At 37.6% G+C, this 20,478-nt stretch overlaps 6 protein-coding genes and 2 non-coding genes across 8 annotated transcripts; 3 read left to right on the top strand and 5 right to left on the bottom strand.

Moving 5' to 3' along the window:
* Positions 1-194: 194 nt before the first annotated feature.
* On the bottom strand, positions 195-1,559 carry STP22 (ubiquitin-binding ESCRT-I subunit protein STP22; the record flags this gene model as incomplete). Its single annotated transcript, XM_022818098.1, has 1 exon — positions 195-1,559. The coding sequence occupies one exon, from the start codon at positions 1,557-1,559 to the stop codon at positions 195-197; it is 1,365 nt and encodes a 454-aa protein (XP_022674799.1).
* A 1,231-nt stretch (positions 1,560-2,790) lies between these two features.
* Positions 2,791-2,862, bottom strand: KLMA_R216. Its single transcript has one exon. It is a non-coding gene; the product is annotated as a tRNA-Asp (tRNA).
* A 239-nt stretch (positions 2,863-3,101) lies between these two features.
* On the bottom strand, positions 3,102-5,432 carry ROG3 (Rog3p; the record flags this gene model as incomplete). Its single annotated transcript, XM_022818097.1, has 1 exon — positions 3,102-5,432. One exon carries the CDS (start codon positions 5,430-5,432, stop codon positions 3,102-3,104), a length of 2,331 nt encoding a protein of 776 aa, XP_022674798.1.
* Positions 5,433-6,771: 1,339 nt separating this feature from the next.
* ATG18 (phosphoinositide binding protein ATG18) lies at positions 6,772-8,313 on the bottom strand (the record flags this gene model as incomplete). The annotated part of the gene is made up of 1 exon (XM_022818095.1): positions 6,772-8,313. The coding sequence occupies one exon, from the start codon at positions 8,311-8,313 to the stop codon at positions 6,772-6,774; it is 1,542 nt and encodes a 513-aa protein (XP_022674797.1).
* Positions 8,314-9,012: 699 nt separating this feature from the next.
* On the top strand, positions 9,013-9,110 carry KLMA_R215. Its single transcript is given in 2 exon segments — positions 9,013-9,045; positions 9,059-9,110. It is a non-coding gene; the product is annotated as a tRNA-Ser (tRNA).
* A 142-nt stretch (positions 9,111-9,252) lies between these two features.
* On the bottom strand, positions 9,253-15,423 carry FAB1 (1-phosphatidylinositol-3-phosphate 5-kinase; the record flags this gene model as incomplete). The annotated part of the gene is made up of 1 exon (XM_022818094.1): positions 9,253-15,423. The coding sequence occupies one exon, from the start codon at positions 15,421-15,423 to the stop codon at positions 9,253-9,255; it is 6,171 nt and encodes a 2,056-aa protein (XP_022674796.1).
* Positions 15,424-15,702: 279 nt separating this feature from the next.
* On the top strand, positions 15,703-16,713 carry KLMA_20472 (uncharacterized protein; the record flags this gene model as incomplete). Its single annotated transcript, XM_022818093.1, has 1 exon — positions 15,703-16,713. One exon carries the CDS (start codon positions 15,703-15,705, stop codon positions 16,711-16,713), a length of 1,011 nt encoding a protein of 336 aa, XP_022674795.1.
* A 467-nt stretch (positions 16,714-17,180) lies between these two features.
* Positions 17,181-20,249, top strand: ADP1 (putative ATP-dependent permease ADP1; the record flags this gene model as incomplete). Its single annotated transcript, XM_022818092.1, has 1 exon — positions 17,181-20,249. One exon carries the CDS (start codon positions 17,181-17,183, stop codon positions 20,247-20,249), a length of 3,069 nt encoding a protein of 1,022 aa, XP_022674794.1.
* Positions 20,250-20,478: the final 229 nt, after the last annotated feature.

Here is a 20,478-nt window from a genome sequence, read left to right as displayed (position 1 = left end):
GAGCAGAGTTCAGTTATATTCGTTAACCATGGTTTATAGTTTGAGCATGTATTAAGAGTAGAAAAGTTTAATCCAGCATTGATTTTCGGATGGACAAATCTATAAAACAATGACACTTCCCGGTTTTTGTGTACTGAAGTTTAAAACAAATGACTGACACATGATATGAAAGAAAAAAAAAATCAATATTAAAATTAGTCTAATAATGCAGTAATCCTAGATATTAAGTATCTAGTTTTGAACTGCTCCGATGATAGCTCCCTCGTCTTTCTTACCATCATAGTAATGCTAATTTTCTTTCTGTGGAATAGTTGGGAAACAACCTCGATCGCATCATGTAGTGCATGATCTTTGGCAACCAAGTTATACAATTGGACAAACGCTGGTGTTTCAGGGATAGCTATTAGAGCAGGATCAAGTTCATTTTCTAGAAGTTGTGCCTTCTTTATTTCCATATCTAGTTGTTTAATCTCCTCCGTAACAATTTCGGTGTTATCTTGTAGTGTTTGTCTTAATTGTAACAAAACATTCCTTTCAAACCCTAAATGTGAAGAGTATTTATCAAGCACTGCTTTGATATGTTGTTCATGTCTTCTGATATTCGTATGAAGTTCTTTAGAGTCCTGAATTGTAAGTTTTTCAATTAATCCATGCAAAGCATCCAGTAATTCATTGTGCGAAGAGTTTGGATTGACATCTATAAAATCATCTATCAAGTCTGGAGGAAGGGTAAAAGTGAAAGAAGTTTCTTCTTTCTGCGATATTGGTGGTGAAAGTGCTTTATGGCTCAATGCATGAGGTGTTTTTCCAGTAGGAGAGGTTATAGCAGGGTTTGTAGATTCATAATCTCTGGGCGGTATCTTAGGTGGGGAAGGTGAGTTAGGTGCACTATATTCCACAGTTGATTGAAAAGGCCGAATCGGAACTTTTGGTGGAATATTTTGTTCGTGTGATTTAAAGTTGGTACTAATTGGTTGTAAAGATATTGGTTTGGCGGGTATCTCTGGTTTACGAGTTTCTTCTTCTCTGTTTTCTAGGTTGTTATCTACTAATTTTGTAACAGTTGGGTTGCTCGGTTCAGGGACCTTTGCTGGAATTGGGGGTACGTTTGATGCGTTAATAATGTTATTGACTAGAGGATATGCCGTTTTCCATATTTCCAGCAACTGCTGTGTTAGTTTCAGCATGGTACCAGGTGTCCCTTTCCATTCTGAGAAAATTGGTAAATAAAACTTACCATTAGAATCCATATATTGATTAACACTCAATTTCTGATGGATTGGGATTGAATCTATGTCTAAGTAAACGTACGGTATGGTCTCTGGATATGTCTTAGGAACCCAAATAACAATTGGGACGCCTTGAAGTGTCCCATATAGTGATAATAATAGAGCGGATGACCCATCTGGGAATGTAAAAACTCGTGTCCTCGGTCTTAATTTAAAATGTGCTAACACTTGAACAACGTCATGGAAAGTAGATTTAGGATCTTTGTAGGTCGGTTGTAAAACCTTAAAAAGCCAATCAAGAACTTGTTGTGGAACTGGAACGTTATTCATCAAGTCACTAAATTTGAAGCAAGGAATAGTATTAAAAGATTAAAGCCCAATCTCCCTGTTGTTGAACAACTATGGCTTTGGTGGTAGTAATGACCATGTACAGGTTGGTAATGATGTACGCATTTCTGGAACAGTATATGTGAAGTGTACAGTTTAATGAAGGGAAGGGTCTGATATATTTTATGTTCCGGGTAATAGTAAATATTTGGTAATTGAATATATATATCAATGATTATGTTTGTTGCACATGAATTAAGGTAAGATTGAAAAACGCTGTTCATAATTTGGAAGCTAGAAAAGTTGGATTGAAGTCGATCTGTGTTGTATCCCACAACAATAAGCAGTACTACCATTTTGTGCTATGAGTTTGTATGTTTGTGATATCGTTTCACTTTTCTTCACCGTAATAATATTTATCAAATTATAGGAGATACCAAGGGTGGAATGAACATCTTAAAGTCGGCTATGATAATCGTTTTAAACAAAGGTTTACTAACAAGGAACATAATTCAATATTATTGAAATTGTACAGCTATACTGTGGTAATCGCATTCTTCGTGGTAGCTTTTGCTTCCACTGTTTTTTGGTTTTTCGCTCCAAAAGAGAATAGAACGTATGTTAATAATTCATCACCTTATTTTAAACTTGGAGAGACAACACTCTGCAATTGCATAATAATCAGACTGTTGATATTCACTTCCAAGAACATTCACGAGTCTTCGCTACTAACAATACCTACTTATAAATTTTTCGCACAGTGTCTGGAGAAGCACAGTAATTTTGTCTATGGCGATGATGTTTCTAATGTGGGCTATCACCTATCTCTCTCAATTACATCCTTTAGTAGCTCCTCGCCGTTCTGACTTGAGACCAGAATTCGCAGAATGATAAAAGGAAGAGATGTATCACCTAAATCATTCCAATTGATAAGAATTTGGATATAAATTAGATCATATATATCTTGGAATGAGGAAAGGGTCAAAGGGTCAATGTACACTAGATGAAGCACAATATATACATGTATTTGTGTATGTATAGTTCATAGATTGTTTTTCGAATTGTCAGAAATAAAATTAAAAAAAGAAATAGTCCTTAACTATTGGTATGCTTGGCTAATTCTTGGATAAATTAGTCCTCTGAAGTGTAGTCTTACTCTTCTTTTCTCATTAGGAACTTCCCAAAATGTAACGAAATTGACACTTTCAGTATTTTTTAATGAAAAAAATATAACCTCCGCGACGGGGAATTGAACCCCGATCTCGCACGCGACAAGCGCGAATTCTAACCATTAAACTATCGCGGATTTTCTTGAAGTCTTGAAACTCTTGTTCCAATATGAAGAGTGTAAAAATATATATGACTACAAGTGGAATAAACTAACTCACAATGGTAAATACTCATTCAAACTGACAAAAGGGTGTATCTTTTAATATTCGTCATTTTCATTGCGAGTGTCTTGCCCACCGGCGTAAAATTACTTTTTACATATCTAATATTGATTGTATCATAAGAAGCACAGCTTCTATTTATGTATCTACATCGTCATTCATTTGATTCCCTTTTATGCAATATGCCTGACAAACTTGCGAAAGAATTACCGTTCCTTAGTGGCGCATTACTCTTGGGTCCCTTCGATGCCGCTTTTGGTATCTGAATTGAACTACTAGAATGATGAGATGTGTTAATCATACTTGCAGGTGGTGTCGCGGCTCTAGCTAACTGAGATAAAGGTGTCATGCTAAATCCAAAGTGCTTTGATGCAGTGTTTTTCAATGCACTTGTTGATGTTGACCTAGTGAGTATCGGCTTTGAGAAGAGTTTTCCTGTTTGCGAGTCATCCATCTCTCTTTCATGAACATCATTGGTATACATGTTCAATGCGTTGGTGGATTGGCTATCATGGTTGGATAATAATAACGAGGAGAGCTTCGAAGAAGTATACTGACTCCCATCCGGTTGATGCCCTCTATGGTGTAACTCTCGCGGCTTTTCCAGTGATCCGACAGTAGATTGGTTTTTATCTCTTTGCTCGTCCTCATCAGGGTACGCCGGTGGTAAATCGCCCATGACCGAAGAAGTTTTCATTGCATTATCATAAGATGGCACACGACTTAAACTGGAAATCTCCCAGTCTTTCCTTGACGGGGATCCTGCTCTGGATTCAAAAGAATTTGCTCTAGACATGAAATCAAACCCAGGAGAATCCATCTGGGAAGGGGATCTTAAATAAGGTGGCACATTCAGTAAATTGAGATTACTGCGACTAGAATGATTCGCCGCCGCAAAATAGTCTCCAACCCGAAGTTGGCTTGGAATATCATGCAATGAAAGAGGTGTTGCCAGAGCAGATCTACTTGGTACTTGAGGATCAAAGCTCAGACCAATGCTATCGGCTTCCTCCATCTCACGTTCAATTCTAACCCTTTGTAAACTTTTTTGTAACTCTCGCATTTCATTTGGCTCAGAGAGTAGAGGGGTGTGTGTGGACTCAATAGGAGACTGAGTGCCCGAATTTAAAGCCGTATCATCTACTGAAATATCATTCCACAACCTATCATAGACGTGGTTACCATAATTTGGAGGAGCAAATAAGGACGTTGATGGTGCGTTAGAGTCATTTGGTGCCATATTTATTGCGTTTAGGTTAACCTCTGAATTGGTGTTTGCAAACATGAAATCGTCTCCTTCAGCTGCTTCATTATCGGTGTTGTTGGCTGAGTTATTAGTACTGCTCTCAATGTTTTCCGGTCTTTGTACAGCTATAGTGACAAATGGTGAAATGAATAGCTGCACGGGCAATGACGCACGTAGTTCTGATACGTGTCCATCCGGGTTAATTAATGCAATGACAAATTTCAGCTTGTGACGCACCTTAATATTGGACATAATTACACAATCCTGAGTACATTTCGAGAGGTTTGGTGGTACCCTTACCGATGTGTTGACTTCCCATTTGTCTTGAAAGTCGCTGTCAGTAGTGTTGGCATTATTATGTAATGGATCGCGTATTTTCATTTTCATAATCGTCCTCTCCGCGGTATTCGGATTATTATATGGAGCCGAGTAGGAAATGTATTCCAGTAGTGATATTTTTATTGGGCCTAGCTTTAAGCCCTTTAACAAAGGCACAATCATGATATTTACGGAAGATGCAGAGCCGATAGCGATGGCCTTAGATGGAACAGAAATTGAGTAATCGACCTTTTTTGGCCATGTATTATCCACTGCTACTGTTTCAAAGAGCTCTAACGCATCTGGTGTCAAAGTCCTAACGACACGCACATGTTTCTTTGTACTCAAGTCTGATGCAAATTTTCCTCTTTCCAAAGTTGCTCTTAGCTTGTAGAATACCGAAGCATTAGGTAACCCTTCCACACTTTCCGTTAGAGAACCTGGTAAAATTGCGCTAAAAGGTAAAACATAATTTCCTTCAGGGAGCACCAGTGAATGGCTGGCTCCAGTTGCAAAGTTCTTCAAAGATGTAGTAGATCTGCTGAAAGAAGCAAGTCCTCCAAGACTGGACGACGAACTGCTTCTACTCAGGGACTTTTTCACCGTAGAACTGTCCACCATATAGGGGCTCAAATCAATATCGTCGAAATGGAACTCATAGAATCTTTTATCGTGTTTAAGAGTTCTGGTCGCTGTTCCTCTTGCACTCTGCACAACGGTTGAAACATTCATCTTGATAACTCCATATAATAGTAAAGATATCTTCTTAGCCTGAATTGGCTCCGTAACTGAAAGAACGACATTTCCACTCAACAGAACAGAAGGTGCATCATTGGCGGATCCTTTAACGACAATTACATCATGATCTGTACCCTCTAATCTTATTTCGAACAAAGATATGCCTTTTGTTGGTTTACCCATGTTTTATGATTTAAATATATACTGCACACAATTTCTTAGGAGGCGCTATTGAACTCAGTTTCCATGTATTCAACGATGATGAAAAGCAGTGTATTGAACAGTATCAACGTATAACCTTTCAATCTTTTACTCAAACAGATAAAGAAGCTAGCTGTTCTGTGTTCTATACTTGGCAGAAAACCACCCCTTTAAAAAAAAAAAAGGAATACGCTACTATCCTGGTAATCTCTTGAACTCCTCTTAATGAATGGAAATACAGATTTATCCTTCTATTGGCATTTCAAGAGAAGTGTATCTCTGATGTACTACAACAGAAAATTCTAAAAGATATATCTCCTAACAAGAAAACTCTTAGGTCGAAAGGAATTGGAAAAGAATTCTTCTGATTTCCTCTTTTCTTTAAGAGAAACCTTTTTTTCATTTATATATATTTTACGTGAAAAATGTACTGAAATCACAGTACTAGCTGTATGACTTGTATTTATCCTCATTATTCACCTAGCCTGACCTCACCGATACAGGAACAAAGTCATAATCAGTAAATGAATTAGAACCGCATCCTTTTCTTTTCTCATCGGAACAAATATATCGAAGAACAACCAGTAGAAAATTCGTTCTAGTTGAAAAACGTAAGGAACTTGGGAGCACGGCATATGTTTCGATTTTTTTTTTTGTTCTAATTTCTTGAGAACCTCTCGGGTTTATGGGCCCCATTTTGCTGGGTTTTCGTTTACATAATAGCAATGTTTAGTAACACTGCAGAGTGACGAAAGAAAGAAAAAAAAAAACGTGGGGAAACGCAGTTGGTTTTTCCGTAGTAGTCTAGGACCCCCACCTTATCGGATAAACTGGAGGTAGTGATAATAAACAAGCAGTTGACGGTTGAGAAGACAATTTTCCGGCTCATAACGCGATTTTTTAAGCTTTGGAACCCTCAATAGGTGGAAATCAGCTGCTGATCATAATGTGGCTAGATTAGAGGGGGAGGGGGCTGGTTGTCAAGCGAACTCATATTCTAGATCATTGGCGTGCTTTTGAGAAATGTGGGGTTTTGAAAAACAAACACAGAGATTTTGCTGCCCCTCAGCACTTGCAATTAATTATACAACTCTCTCTAGCGTTGACTAATTTGTGCTGTTTGTTTGTTTGTTTTTCTGGTGTTACTGTGTGATTTCATTCCAAACACACTATTGTTGTATGTAGAGACTTTAACTGTATTTCATTCCGTACTTAGAATTCAGGGATACGGGTTGCTTCGCAAAGAAAGGAAGAAGAAGGAAGAAAAATTAGTGAACTCAGAATATCATTATCACGAACCCATATGTTATTATGTTACTATTTACTCCGAGAGTAGGGAGTACTGCTCCAATAGAATACAATCTCCTCCACGTTCTGGATCCAGTATATATTTATACATGTAGCCCTCGCTTGATAGAACCCTTACAGGTATCATTTTCAGTCCGTCTGTATTCTGGTGGTCAGCTTGGTTTGAAGTGTCGAACAAATCCGGATATTCGTTCGTATTTAAACTGATAGGATCATCAATAGCAGCTATCGCTTTAATAGGCTGATTTGTAGTGGTAGATATTTTAAGACTTGCGAAATGACGAGATGGTTCAAGAATTGAAGAAACTTTTATTGGGAAGTAAGCACCTAGTGTCTTGGCAGCCTTTCGTGAAAGCCGTTGTGATGATTTTCGGATCATACGTCCCACTGTGCTTCTTGATGAGTCTACTATGGGCTCCTTGTTGCTATGGCTTGAGTTTAAGCTTGTTGCTTCTTCATCTAGTGTTTCTTCATCAACTTCCTCCTCATCATCGCCGTTCTCAAACTGCGGTAGTAGATCATCATCCATATCATCATCGCTGTTTAATTCATTTGGCTTAGTATTATCGATAATTTTTTCCCCAAGCTTGAAGATATGAACTGTCTTACTAGACGAGCACACCGCTAGGAATTGGTTGTCCTTGCTAAATGAAAGGGAAGAAATCTTTGTCGAATACGTCCCTCTACGGAATTGGTACACTTTACTTCCATTTTCTACATTGAAAACTCGAATAATAGTACCCTTTTCTGACGCTGTAGCTAGTAAAGTTCCGTCTGCACTTAGTTTTAAAGCAGCAATCTCCCCCTTGTGGGCCTCGATCACCATTGTTGGTTGTAAAGTTTGTAAATTGAAGACAATTACGTCTCCATTTTTGATGATCTTATTAGGGTTACTGTTGGTGTTATTATTGTTGCCACTACTGTAGGTACGGTTGTGGTTATTCGAAGTAGATTCCGTGGTTGATTGTGGGTGGGAATGATCAGAAGGATCATAAGCAAAGTGGTCTTTCCTCAGTGGATCCTCTGCAGCATCGGATTTTTTGATGTTTATGTTGTTTGTCGTGGCATGATCTTTGATTTCAGAGTTAATTACCTTTGGAGGAGAAGGGTACACTAAATAGTTGTTCTCAGAGTTGGGTGACATTGACATTAAACCCTGCGCATTCATCGATGTCTCAATTGTGTGGAGAAGCCGCATGTTGCTAATATCGTATATATATATCTGTTCCTGAAGAAGTACCGCAAGCCGCGTTTTGTTCATCTTGATCGATAATATAGTTGTGGGAAATGTAACCTCGCAAATAACAGAATGACGTTTTGTATTTAGCATCCTTAGCCTCCTTGGAGACATGGCTGGATTCTCCCCCATTCCAACAACAGCTAAAAGGGAGGTAGAGAAAAGCATCTCTACGATTCCACATCCTCCTTCATCATCCTGATAAAATCTACCAAAAGGCTCACAATTAAATATCTTAAACCCTTGGGATGTCCCTATTGATATGCATGTGCCATTTTGATTGAAATTTATAAAGTTAATTATTGGAAGATCAGACATCGTAAGAAGTTTGTAAAGCTATCTCACAAAGATTGTTGATTGAATTCAAAACTGTAGTGCCCAGGATCACGTCTGGTTGGGTGACAAAGGGTAGATATGTTATAAGGAACTCGTTTCCCTTGATATCGTCTTTCCAAAACTAACTTTCAAGATAAATTGGCAATTAAGTCCCAAAAAGCTTAATCAGTTGTTTCAATGGTTCCTAACCAGTTGCCAGATTTTTCTAATCAATAGAGAAGCCCTGGCCTAAACTCTCTTTCCACAGGACGCGCTTTTCTTTTCTTTGTATTCATACATCTTTTTTGTTCTATTTTCCATACTGTGTACTATTTAATTTAAATTTATATTTTTATTTTTCGCTGTACAGACAACGCTCCAACAAAGTCCCTCTTTGTTAGTTAATGTGGCAGAAATTCAAGCACATGCACACTGAGAGAAATAACTATTGAGGCAAATATCTGTCGAAAGTTATGCGTTCTTGGTAAAGATCAAGTACTGCAGTAGTAGATCGGATACTTTCCTTTGTATTGATAACCTGGTATTCTCTATGAGCGATCTATCCATGCAAGGGGATAACAATCTACTGTAGCATTGGAATGGAGATAGTTACAGGGTATCTTGCCAAGTAACGTATATTATAAACAAAAGCATCACATATCCTTATATTGATATCTTAGTTGTGTCATATACAACAACTGGGTCACAGTGGCCGAGTGGTTAAGGCGATGCCCTGCTATACTTAGATAGAGAGGCATTGGACTTTGTCTTCGCAGGTTCGAATCCTGTCTGTGACGCCATTTTTTTTTTAAAAAAATTTCTGCTTAGTTCAATAAGGCGTGTTAGGAAGCCCCTACACATAGGTACAAATGCGAAATATGCATAAAAAAAAAAGGATTCATTTAGGTTCATGATTACTTGAAATTTCATATAAACAGCTATTTAAGTATCAGTATCTTGATACCATGGATCTGGAACCATGAGAATGTACCTTTCCATAGCTTCCCTAAATCTGTTTTTGTATTGTCTTGGTGTAACTACTGTTGGCTCCTTTGTGCTGCCTCCAACAAGTCCTTTTTCCTTCACCCAACTCTCTAGCTTTTTATCCCATGTGAAGGTTCTTATGCAATCTATGATACCTACCGTTAGGCTATGGCTTTCGTTATCAACCCCGACAACTAAAGAATAATCCATGACATTCATTTTGGCAAGGAAAAGGGTGTCATTCCATAGAGATGCTCTCAATAGTTTTTTGTCATACTCACGAACAAAAATTGGAGATTCGTAAATATATTCGACCATATTCTCGTCCAATAAAACTTCATTTTCTTTCCCTGTTTGTTCTACGTGTCTATTTCTCATTGAACCTTTGAGATCGAAAATCCTAGAAGTTTTCGTCTCATAGAAAAGGTTCTCCATTATAATAACGTCCATCTTGAAACTTTTTCCTGTAGTTGAATTCTTGATTTGGATTTGATAGAATCCAAGGATTTTTGCTAAGGCAGTTGGGAGATCATGAAAGAGTGCCTGACTCATATATTCGAAGTAACTTGAAGAAAAGTTAATGAATGCATCTAACTCTGAATGGGATAATTCTTTAATGACAAATCTATTATCCAATGTTTTCAAAAATGCGCTTCCACTTTTTCCCCCACTGGAATCCCATTTGATGCAACGAGATAAACTTTGAATAAAGTTTTCCTCTCCGCATCCACATTTTTTCCTGAATGCATCAAATTGTTCAAAAAAGAACATCTTACATGACATAACAGTGTATCCATCCTGGAACTGGTATCGTAAATGCATTCCAGTTTTCTTTGTCATAATCATTTCTAGATCGGTATTTGATGCTTTAATAGGAATGTCATCAAAATCACCAGTATTTGAAGTTGCTACCTCAGTTTTTGAAGTGTTAGAATCAGTCTTTTCCTCTGAGGAGTCAAAACTTCCAGGAGGTTGACGGATGTTGCGTATCATAGAGTTTACTTTCTTTTGGTAATCGTTGGAGCTCAGACAAAAGGCAATCAACGAACTTGGCTCATCCTCTCGAATAATCACATCGTTATCCATGAAAATATGCTCGGTTGGAGATGTTGGATATGCAAGTGGCTTCCAGAAAGAAGCAGATCTATCTGCCCAAAAGTTAGATAGAGCCGTCAGTAAGGAAGATTTTTGAGAAGGTATTACTACATGCTCGGTTTGAAGCTTCGTGCCATCCTTGTTGGCATTTGTAATGGTTGTAACAGGTGGAAGAGGCTCATTAGATGGTTTGGTTGTTAGGTCATTATTTTGTTCGTTATTCTGGTTCTTTAAAATACGCTCTGACCACTGATGAATGGATTGTTCTAACTCATTCTCTAAACCTTTATTTAGTAATCGTGCTTTATCTGAACCTCCTTTAGTATTCTCTGTTTTGGAGTTCCAATACTGGCTTTTAGCTCCTTTTTCTACGTTTATCGGCTCTTGAACAGCAGCCTGAACATTCTTGTAAACTTCTACTATTGGTTTCAAAGATTTTGCCCTCATTGCTTGATATTTGGTTTTATTCATATTGAGTCTTTCCATTTCTCTTTGTAACTCAAACTCTTTGGTTACAGCATCGAAGTGTATTTGATCGAAAAAGTTTGCGAGCTGACCTACTTTAGTATCCGAATTTCTGTCTTTGCTATACTGGGTATAGTTGCTATTGTTACTGTTAATACTCATCTTTCTTAAATTACTAGTATCAGCAAAGGAAGACCCTACCGACTGCCTTCTTGGTGTAACGTGTTGTCCAACTGGATCACCAAAGGTGTGCGAAGACTTATTGATTACTGGCATCGTTGCATTTTGAGTTAATACAGGCCTTTTCTGAATATTTGTAGGTTCTTCTTCCGGCTTTCCTTCTTTCACAGGAGTATCATCAGTTTCTGGCTTCTTTTCATTGGTTTCCACTTCTTCAGCATGTTCTCTGTTTACATTCTCTTCTGAGATTTTGTTGAAATCTGTGAACATTTTCTTAAGCTGTAATGCAGTGATTCGGGCAATATCTTTCTCTGTTGGTAAATATTCCTTCTCAAACTCAACAAACTCAGTATCCCAACCTGCTGCGTTATCATGAAGAGCTCTTATGACCGAATTCAACTTCAAATGCTGGTCTCCTTCAGTTCCGGTGTATACGTTTTCGATGTTTGAAAGCAATACAGATTTTTCTTCTTCCACATTCTTCTTCAATTCATCTATTCTTTCCTTTGCCGCATTCAATTTGATATCAGTAATACTGTCGATTTTCAATTTGTTAAGTCTTTCAAGGACACTACCATAAAAAGCATCTATCTTTTCAAGTATTTGGTAGTATAGCTCAACCTTCAATTTTATATCCTTATTTGGATTCCATGTAATTGTTGTGCTGGGTGTTATTAACTGGTGAACATCAATTTCTGAGTACTCCATCCTTACAATAATATCATTCAAACTGAAATACTTCAAATGATCCTTGGCGACGTCATGATCGCAATTTCCTATACTGTTAATATTTTTTGGTGAGGACCAGAACATAAGTTCTAAATATTTTCCTAAAGAATAACTCCAACTCTTCTCGCTCAATTGTAGTGTTGGACTTGATAATCCACACTTTTTGCAATAGCTCCAGGTGAAAATTAGGTTTTTCAGCATTGGTAGTTTGCTTTGTAAACTTTCAATAATAACATCGACTTTACCATTCCCATGAGCATAACTTCTGTAATGGTCCATCATTAGGCCACCGCATCCATCTACACAAGGTCTGAGTGCTGTAGCTGCAACATTTTCTATGAATTGGCCAATGGAAAGATCATTTTCCCAAAAGAAGTCAATTGTGACAATTTCCGGCCCAATACAAGGGGTTGTAGTCTTCTTCGAAATGACAGAATAGAGCACAGAAATACTTTGATGTGATCCTGTTCCCAACATATTCCTTGATAAGGAAGAATATATTTCCCATTGCTTCTTCAGTCTTTCAAATAGCAGTAGCAATTCGTCGCATTCTTTTGTATGGATGAATTTTATTAGATATTTCAAATCACGTTGCGTTAACGCAGTTTCTAGTTGCATTTTGGAAAGATCTACTGAATCTTTAAACGTTAAGATATCTGAATTACTTGGTAATTTCATAACTAGTTCTCTTTTATTGATGAGCAATTTTTCGACGTTACGCGCTTTCTCCAATAAATAGGGTACAGGAAATTCTACGATTGGAGAGACAGAAAGCACCCTTTGGTGGAATTTCTTTATGAAGTCTGCACAATAACCTACAGTGTTTGTGCTTTTCTTTTTCAATAGCTGGACATTTTTGTAAGCTTCAATGTTAGGCTGAAGGAAATTATCATTAAAGAAAGAACTCTCTAGTTTCATGGAGAAAACAGCATATGCCATAAATTCTGCAACATCCTTAACTTTTCGGAGCGCCTCACTGGTATCTCCTCTTAGTACCAGAGTAATACCATCATTAGTCTTGCAACCGGTTATAAAGGTGTAATTTTTGCTCAAATTCCCATAAATATATGTACGGACTTCAAATTTTTCACAGGTTCCCAACCTAACATTATTAGAAAGTTTATCCATGGTAATTACAATATCACAATTAGTAAACCTCGATATTCTTTCTATAACCTGAGGTTTGACGTCACATTGAACTACGATTCCTGCTTCTTGAAATAACTGTAAAGCATACCCACTTGCAGTAGTACCGATGAGGATTATGTCTGGATTCAAAGAAAGTAATCTTAAAACAAGCTTTTTGGTGTATTCTTTTTCTTGGGCAACAACTGATTCAATACTAATTACATGATTATTGTGTTTCTGATATTCCAATGGGAACATAATTAATAAAATACGTGGATTTAGAACAGTCCTTGGCATGGTTTTTAGAGGAAGTCCTTTAGAATACAAGACACCATTTAAAAGCATTGAATCCAAAACCTTCCCACCAGGAAGACGTTTTATTTTGACGTGTTGTTGTTTGAAGTCAAGATCTCCAGATTTTCTAGCATCGAGTGGAATTCCTTGGATTAGTGATATCATTTTTTCAAATATTGCTGTCCAATCTTCCTTATTTTGGATCTCTTGATCATCTAATGCTTGCCTTAATAGTGTGTTTATGTGAAGCTTACAAGCATCATTCAACTCTTCTCTCTTTTCTAATGACACCCTTCTCCAAGAAGACATATTTGCGGATGACTTTCTCAGATCTTTCAGGCTTGATTCAAATTTCTGTTTTGACTGTGGATTGTGGTTCTTGCTGAAAATTGCGTCATTATTCACCACCGTTACTAAATTTGGAGCACTCAGATTTAAGAAACTAAATTCACCTCTTCCATTATTCGTGAAAACCCCTGAACGACTTTTACTTTTCCTTCTTTGTCTCATTCTCTGTAAAGAAGCTTGTGCTCTTTGCGTGGAATTTGTAGAATTTCTAGTTGTACGGGTGCGGTTTTTATCATGTTTATGAGTATCATTCAAAGCAGTGTACAACGACATCGAAGCTTCATCTTCGGAACCTTCGTCACTACTCAAAACGCCAGTTTGAAAGTTCGGGCTGCTATTGTGATTGGATATCAGAGGCATTTGCCGAGAGTCATGTAAAATAGGTGGTTGACGTTCTTTGTTGAGATAGCTTTGGAAGTTGTTCATATCATAATTGAATTCAAATTTAAAGTTATTATTCGCTAACGTCTTCATAACATTAAGTTTATTAGGTGTATCCTGTCGCAGAATATTGGCATTCTTTTGTCCTAAGTAGTTTGAAAAGGATTGCCTAATGTGACCCAGCTGAGAGCTTTTATTTCCCATAATAGCCTTATCTGGTGAATTCTTGGAGTCGATATATTCCTGAGGAATCGGAGAAAGCATGTCAAGGTCATGTAATGTATATCTATCCTGTGTTCCCCGGCGTGGTCGATTTTTACGATAACCATAATTATTTGATTTATCATGGAATGATATTTCTAAAGATTCACCCTGTTTAGTCGCAGGAATAGCCATTCTAGGCAGTGGTTCTGGGGTTGTTAAGTGTACTTTATGGTCATCTGCATGTGTTATAATACTTTGTATATCATCGTTATTCAAAGAAAAGGCGTCTTCTTCAAGATTTCTAGTACTTCCTTGATCGTGACTCATTTCTTCTTCAGATTCTTCTTCACTTGAATCTTCATAGTTAACAGAATGCTCGTAGCATTTCTCACAAATCCTCATCCTTCCACTATATCCAAAGTTTTCTCCGGATATGAGAAAGCTACAGTTACTGCAAAAAATTTGACCACATATTCTACAATGGTGCTTTCTTCTAAAAGTAGTAAAGGGCTTAGCACAATTAAAACATTCTTTGGCACTTTCATCTTTCATCCAGTATTCTTTGGACAGAATATTCTTGACTTTGGCCTTACCATTCTGCTTCTTATCGTAGAATCCGAACAAGAAGTTTCTTGAGAAAGATGCAGTTAAAGATGAAGATACACTCTTCAAAGATACCGCGTCATCTCTATCTGAATACGAATGTGGATGAGTCTGGTTGAGTCCATTTCGGTTTGACTTTGATGGAGTTCTGATAGGAATAGCGGTTACTGTAGATTTCGATTCATAGATGCTAGACCTTTTGGTCCTAGCGCTGTTACCAATAGAGAAATGCAAGGATGCCGGCCTCTCTCCTCTTCCAAGGGACGGGTTATCCGAATCGGACTTTGTAATAGGTTGAGTACCACCAACTAAGTCGTTGCTCGGAAAACTACCCAGCTTTAGAGCTGAGCTCGATATATCATTGCTTCGTGTATTGGATAGTTGTTCACTCACAGCAGGTATTGTAGAAATTATATCATCTCCTGACAGTTCATCAGTCATGGATTCGTGCTCATCGTTGGATATAGCTATGTCAAGAGGAGTAGGGACTTGCATATCACTTATAACAGGGTTTGTATCAACATCGGTTGTAGTTCTTGATATTAGTGGCTTTTGAGTCATGAATTCAGGCATTTCCATCTTATTTGTACCACTCGTTCCATTACTGATGCCATTGTTATCAATTATATTTAAATGGCTATTGCTGCCATCTCCATCACCCAAATCAGCTACAGGGCCTACCTCCCTGTTAACTTGAGACATAGGGCTCACTCAAGTAAAATGTAGGTTGTATATTGCAGCACGTTAAAATAGACACGATATACTACTTTAATTCACTCTATTACTCTATTTTGTGTTTAAGTTGTTATTTGTCTGTTTGTTTATATATCAAAACTAATAATAAATCAGCTGTCTTTAATCAAATACGCGAACTTAGATAGTCCATTCCAAAAGGAGAAGCAAAGAGGCAACAAGGTATTGAGTGTTGATTAAAGTAGTGGTGGACCCCTCCATTAGTAGGAGGAACTTTGGAAATTATAAATGAAACTATTCTATATTTTTGCTATAGTTCTATGGTATGTTAGATGTTCTCGTTGTGGCTCTTTGTTCGCGAGTTACTATGAATCTACGTTACATTCACAAATGAGTCTCAATGAAACACATACAGGAAGTTTATTGGCTCCCTTCAATCGAACACGTACACCAGGGTCTTTAGGTTCTTCTCAAGTGCGGGATTTTGTGATCAATGAATTCAAGTCGATGACCCAAAATTGGGTAATAGAATTGCACGAATTCGAGGAAAATGGTTACAACTTTACCAATATGGTGTTTAGCCTTGGTGCAAATGACAGTAATTACCTTGCACTTGCAGCCCACTACGACTCCAAACTTTCTCCTGAGGGCTTTATTGGCGGAATTGACAGCGCAGCCCCATGCGGAATGCTACTATATGTCTCACATTTTCTGGACCATGTGCTAACTAATGACATGCAATCGATAGATACTTTGCTACTGGATAAATTTACAGGCGTTAAGTTTATCTTTTTTGATGGAGAGGAGGCTATTAACGAATGGACAGCTACTGATTCTTTGTACGGGTCAAGATACGCTGCTAAAAAATGGGCGCAGGAGGGCACGCTCAAAAAAATGGACATGTTAGTTCTTTTGGACCTTTTGGGAGGCGAAGAGGATATTACTATACCAAACTATAAAGCCAATTCACGAGTATTCTTCAAAAACTTATTACAAATTGAAAAGGCATACAATAAAGAACACAATTTAACGCACAGAATGCTACGAGACACTTCAAGAGTCCGGGTGCATATTTCAGATGATCAGGAACCCTTTCTAGACCATGGCATTACTACGCTCCACCTCATACCTTATCCATTTCCTTCTACCTGGCATACTATCAATGATAATTTCTCCAACCTTAATGAAAAAAATATTCATAAATGGTGTGTCTTGATGTGTGAATTTGTATTCAAATACTGGAAACCGGACAACATACCACTCCGTCCGCATAAACCATATGTTAAGCCTCTGAACTAATTACCTATATACTTAAGTAATATTAGTAAATTTATACATTATTAGTTCCTAGATCTCTTTGGCCAACAAAAGTTACTTTCTAAATAAAAACCTTTTAAATAAAATAGTTCATCCGTAATACAAGTGCATTCTTAAAGAAGATGTTATACTAAAGCACTGCAGATAAGATAAAACTAAATAGTGGTTGTGTTACCATGCTTTTGTGCTCTCTTACCTTTTACGTCCTCAACAAGGTCAGAAGGCAGGGTCCTGTCGCCAATCCGGGTAACAGGCATGGGTTCTGTTAGGGGCCGTGATAACTAAACATATGCATGGTTTAGAAAGGTGACCAGAATTGCTTCGAAGGAGCGAAACTGAAATTGCGATTGATGTTCGAATGCTAAGAGTATCGACTTAACCAAGTGAACGAGCCAGTGAGACGTACATATCTAAACTATCGTGCCTAAGGGTCTTTGTGTATCAAAGCTATGATGTTGCGTATTAGTATGTCAGCATTGCTGGTATATATGTGGCTAACATTAGCTGCTAATGCGAAGTTAATGAACAATGAAGGAGTTTTTGACCAGGTATCAGTTCCACCTAGGAACAGAAGGCCGCCCAGTGATGATCAATGTCCCCCATGTTTCAATTGTATGCTACCTATATTCGAATGTAAGCAGTTTTCGGAGTGTAACTCCTTCAACGGGAGGTGTGAATGTATAGATGGGTTTGGTGGTGATGACTGTTCGGTACCATTATGTGGTGCTTTGAGCAGTGGAAACTCCAAAAGGCCACTCAGAAGTAATGAAACGAATACATGTGAGTGTGAATCTGGTTGGGGTGGTATCAACTGTAATATTTGCGAAGAAGATTATGTATGCGATGCCTTCATGCCTAGTGGTTTAAAAGGAACTTGTAACAAGAATGGTATGATTGCAAAGTCGCTTCACCAAGGATGTGATGTGACTAACCCTAAGATACTGGAGATCTTGAAAGGGTCAAAACCCCAGGTTACTTTCGCATGTAACAAAACATCAGAGCTCTGTAATTTCCAATTTTGGATTGACCAAGTTGAGAGTTTCTACTGTGGTTTGGACACATGTTCATTCGAGTACGATTTGCAGCAGAATACGACGCACTATAAGTGTGACAATGTGAAATGCAAATGTGTTCCTGGGCAGATGCTTTGTGGAAAGAAGGGTTCAATTGATATATCGGATTTCTTAACAGAAACAATTAAGGGTCCTGGTGATTTTAGTTGCGATTTAGAATCCAAGAAATGTCAATTTTCTGAGCCTAGCATGAACGATTTGATTTTGACTGTGTTTGGGGACCCATACATTACCCTAAAGTGTGAGTCGGGTGAATGTCTTCACTATAGTGAAATTCCCGGTTACAAGACACCTGATAAAAGCAAGCTTTCAACAGGATCTATATTGGTTCTCGTTTTAAGTTCTGCAGGGGTTCTCGTAGCCATATCAATCTCTGTATACTTTATTTCCAAGAGTCCAATATTTGCGAATAGTCCAATAATGCTACCTGACGATAGTAGTGATGATGACTTTGATCTCTATAAAACAAACTCGACTGCAACCTTAACATTTGAGAATATCACCTATAAGGTTTTCCCAACGAAAAACACTTCTACTACTATCTTGAATGAAGTTACTGGATCAGTTAAACCAGGTGAGATGTTGGCAATAATGGGAGGATCCGGTGCTGGTAAGACTACCCTTCTTGACATCTTAGCAAAGAAAAACAAGACTGGAAAGGTCACTGGCTCCATTAAAGTCAATGGCACCGAAATTGACAAGGAAGAGTACTCTAAGATTATCGGCTTTGTTGACCAGGATGACTATTTACTCCCAACTTTAACAGTATACGAGACTGTATTGAATAGTGCCTTACTACGTTTACCAAGACAACTAAGCTTTAAAGCAAAACAAAAACGTGTTTATGATGTGTTAGAACAGCTAAGAATCTATGATATTAAAGATAGAGTCATAGGGAGTGAATATGAAAGAGGAATTAGTGGTGGTGAAAAAAGAAGAGTTTCAATTGCTTGCGAACTAGTCACTTCTCCACAAGTTCTTTTCCTTGATGAACCAACGTCCGGTTTGGATGCAAACAATGCAAATAACGTCATTGAATGTTTAGTGAGATTGGCAAATCATTATAACAAAACGTTAGTTGTATCAATTCATCAACCGAGATCAAGTATCTTCCAGTTATTTGATAAGTTGGTTCTTTTAAGCGATGGTGAAATGGTCTACTCAGGTGAAGCATACAAAGTCAGTGAGTTCTTGAAAAATGAAGGATACGTGTGTCCACAAGATTACAACATCGCTGATTATTTGATTGATGTCACTTTTGAACCATCTAAATTTATAACGAAGGCCACAATTGATGATGTTAATGCGACAATTCCTTCAACGGAAGCCCAGAACCCTATTCACAGAGTGGAACACGCACGCCGTTCGTTGACTGGTACCGCTACTCAAACTGAATGGGAGCATCTCGCTATCCACAGGGATGAATTTAGAGGTCTATTAGCTCAGTCAGAAAATGAAGAACAAACCATAGGCGAGGTAAACTCTCAGTTGTTACACTCCCTTTTCAAGGATGGCCAGTATTTCCAAAAGTTGAAATTTGAAATCAATGAACTATCATCTTCCGGCACAGAAGAAGAGTTGAGGATTCCACATGCGTACAAGGCTGCCACTTTCATGCAGCAAGTGTCAATTTTAAGCTCCAGAACATTCAAAAACGTCTACAGAAATCCAAAACTTTTATTGGGCAACTACATGCTAACTATCTTCTTAGGGTTCTTCCTGGGAACTCTATACTATGATGTCGATAATGACATTAGCGGTTTCCAAAACAGATTGGGTCTCTTTTTCTTTATTCTAACATATTTCGGCTTTTTGACGTTTACAGGATTGAGCTCATTTGCATTAGAGAGGTTGATATTCATAAAAGAACGTTCCAACCACTATTACTCACCATTAGCCTATTACATGGCAAAAGTTATTTCAGACATTCTTCCGCTAAGAGTCGTTCCACCTATTCTTCTTGGTTTGATAATATATCCACTTGTGGGTTTAAACATGGCTAATAATGGTTTCGGGCGATTCACCCTTATTTTAGTTTTGTTCAACCTTGCTGTTTCTTTGGAGATTTTGACCGTTGGAATCATATTTGAGGATTTGAATAATTCCATCATTGTTAGCGTTTTGATTATTCTTGCTTCTCTTCTATTCAGTGGACTATTCATAAATACTAAAGATATCGAGAACTACTTCTTCAAATATTTGAAGAATCTTTCCGTGTTCTATTACGCTTATGAATCCTTGATCATCAATGAGGTTAAATCGTTGATGCTCAGAGAGAAAAAATACGGACTTAATATAGAAATACCCGGGGCAACAATTCTAAGCACATTTGGATTCATTGTTCAGAACTTTGTGTTTGACATCGAAATCCTAGTATTGTTCAATGTATTGTTCCTGGTTCTCGGATACTTGGCTTTACAGTTAATTGTCGTAGAACAAAAGTAGTAAACGTATAAGTATCAACCAAAGAACACTAAAATAGTAAAAAATTAATAGCTCTAAGTTATAAAAACTAATATAATACTAAATTTATACGCATTATGTAACTGGCTGATTTACGTTTCACATTGCGCTACCTATAATCCTCACATAACAAACGTCAAGCCCTTCTTGATTTTTCAAGATATTTTGGAAAAAAAAAAAAAAAAAAAGAATCGATCTTTGATCGAAATGA

Source organism: Kluyveromyces marxianus, chromosome 2 (assembly GCF_001417885.1).
Source record: "Kluyveromyces marxianus DMKU3-1042 DNA, complete genome, chromosome 2".
NCBI lineage: Eukaryota > Fungi > Ascomycota > Saccharomycetes > Saccharomycetales > Saccharomycetaceae > Kluyveromyces > Kluyveromyces marxianus.
The sequence above is the reverse complement of the archived record's forward strand: the minus strand, read 5'-3'. Positions and strand labels throughout refer to the sequence as shown.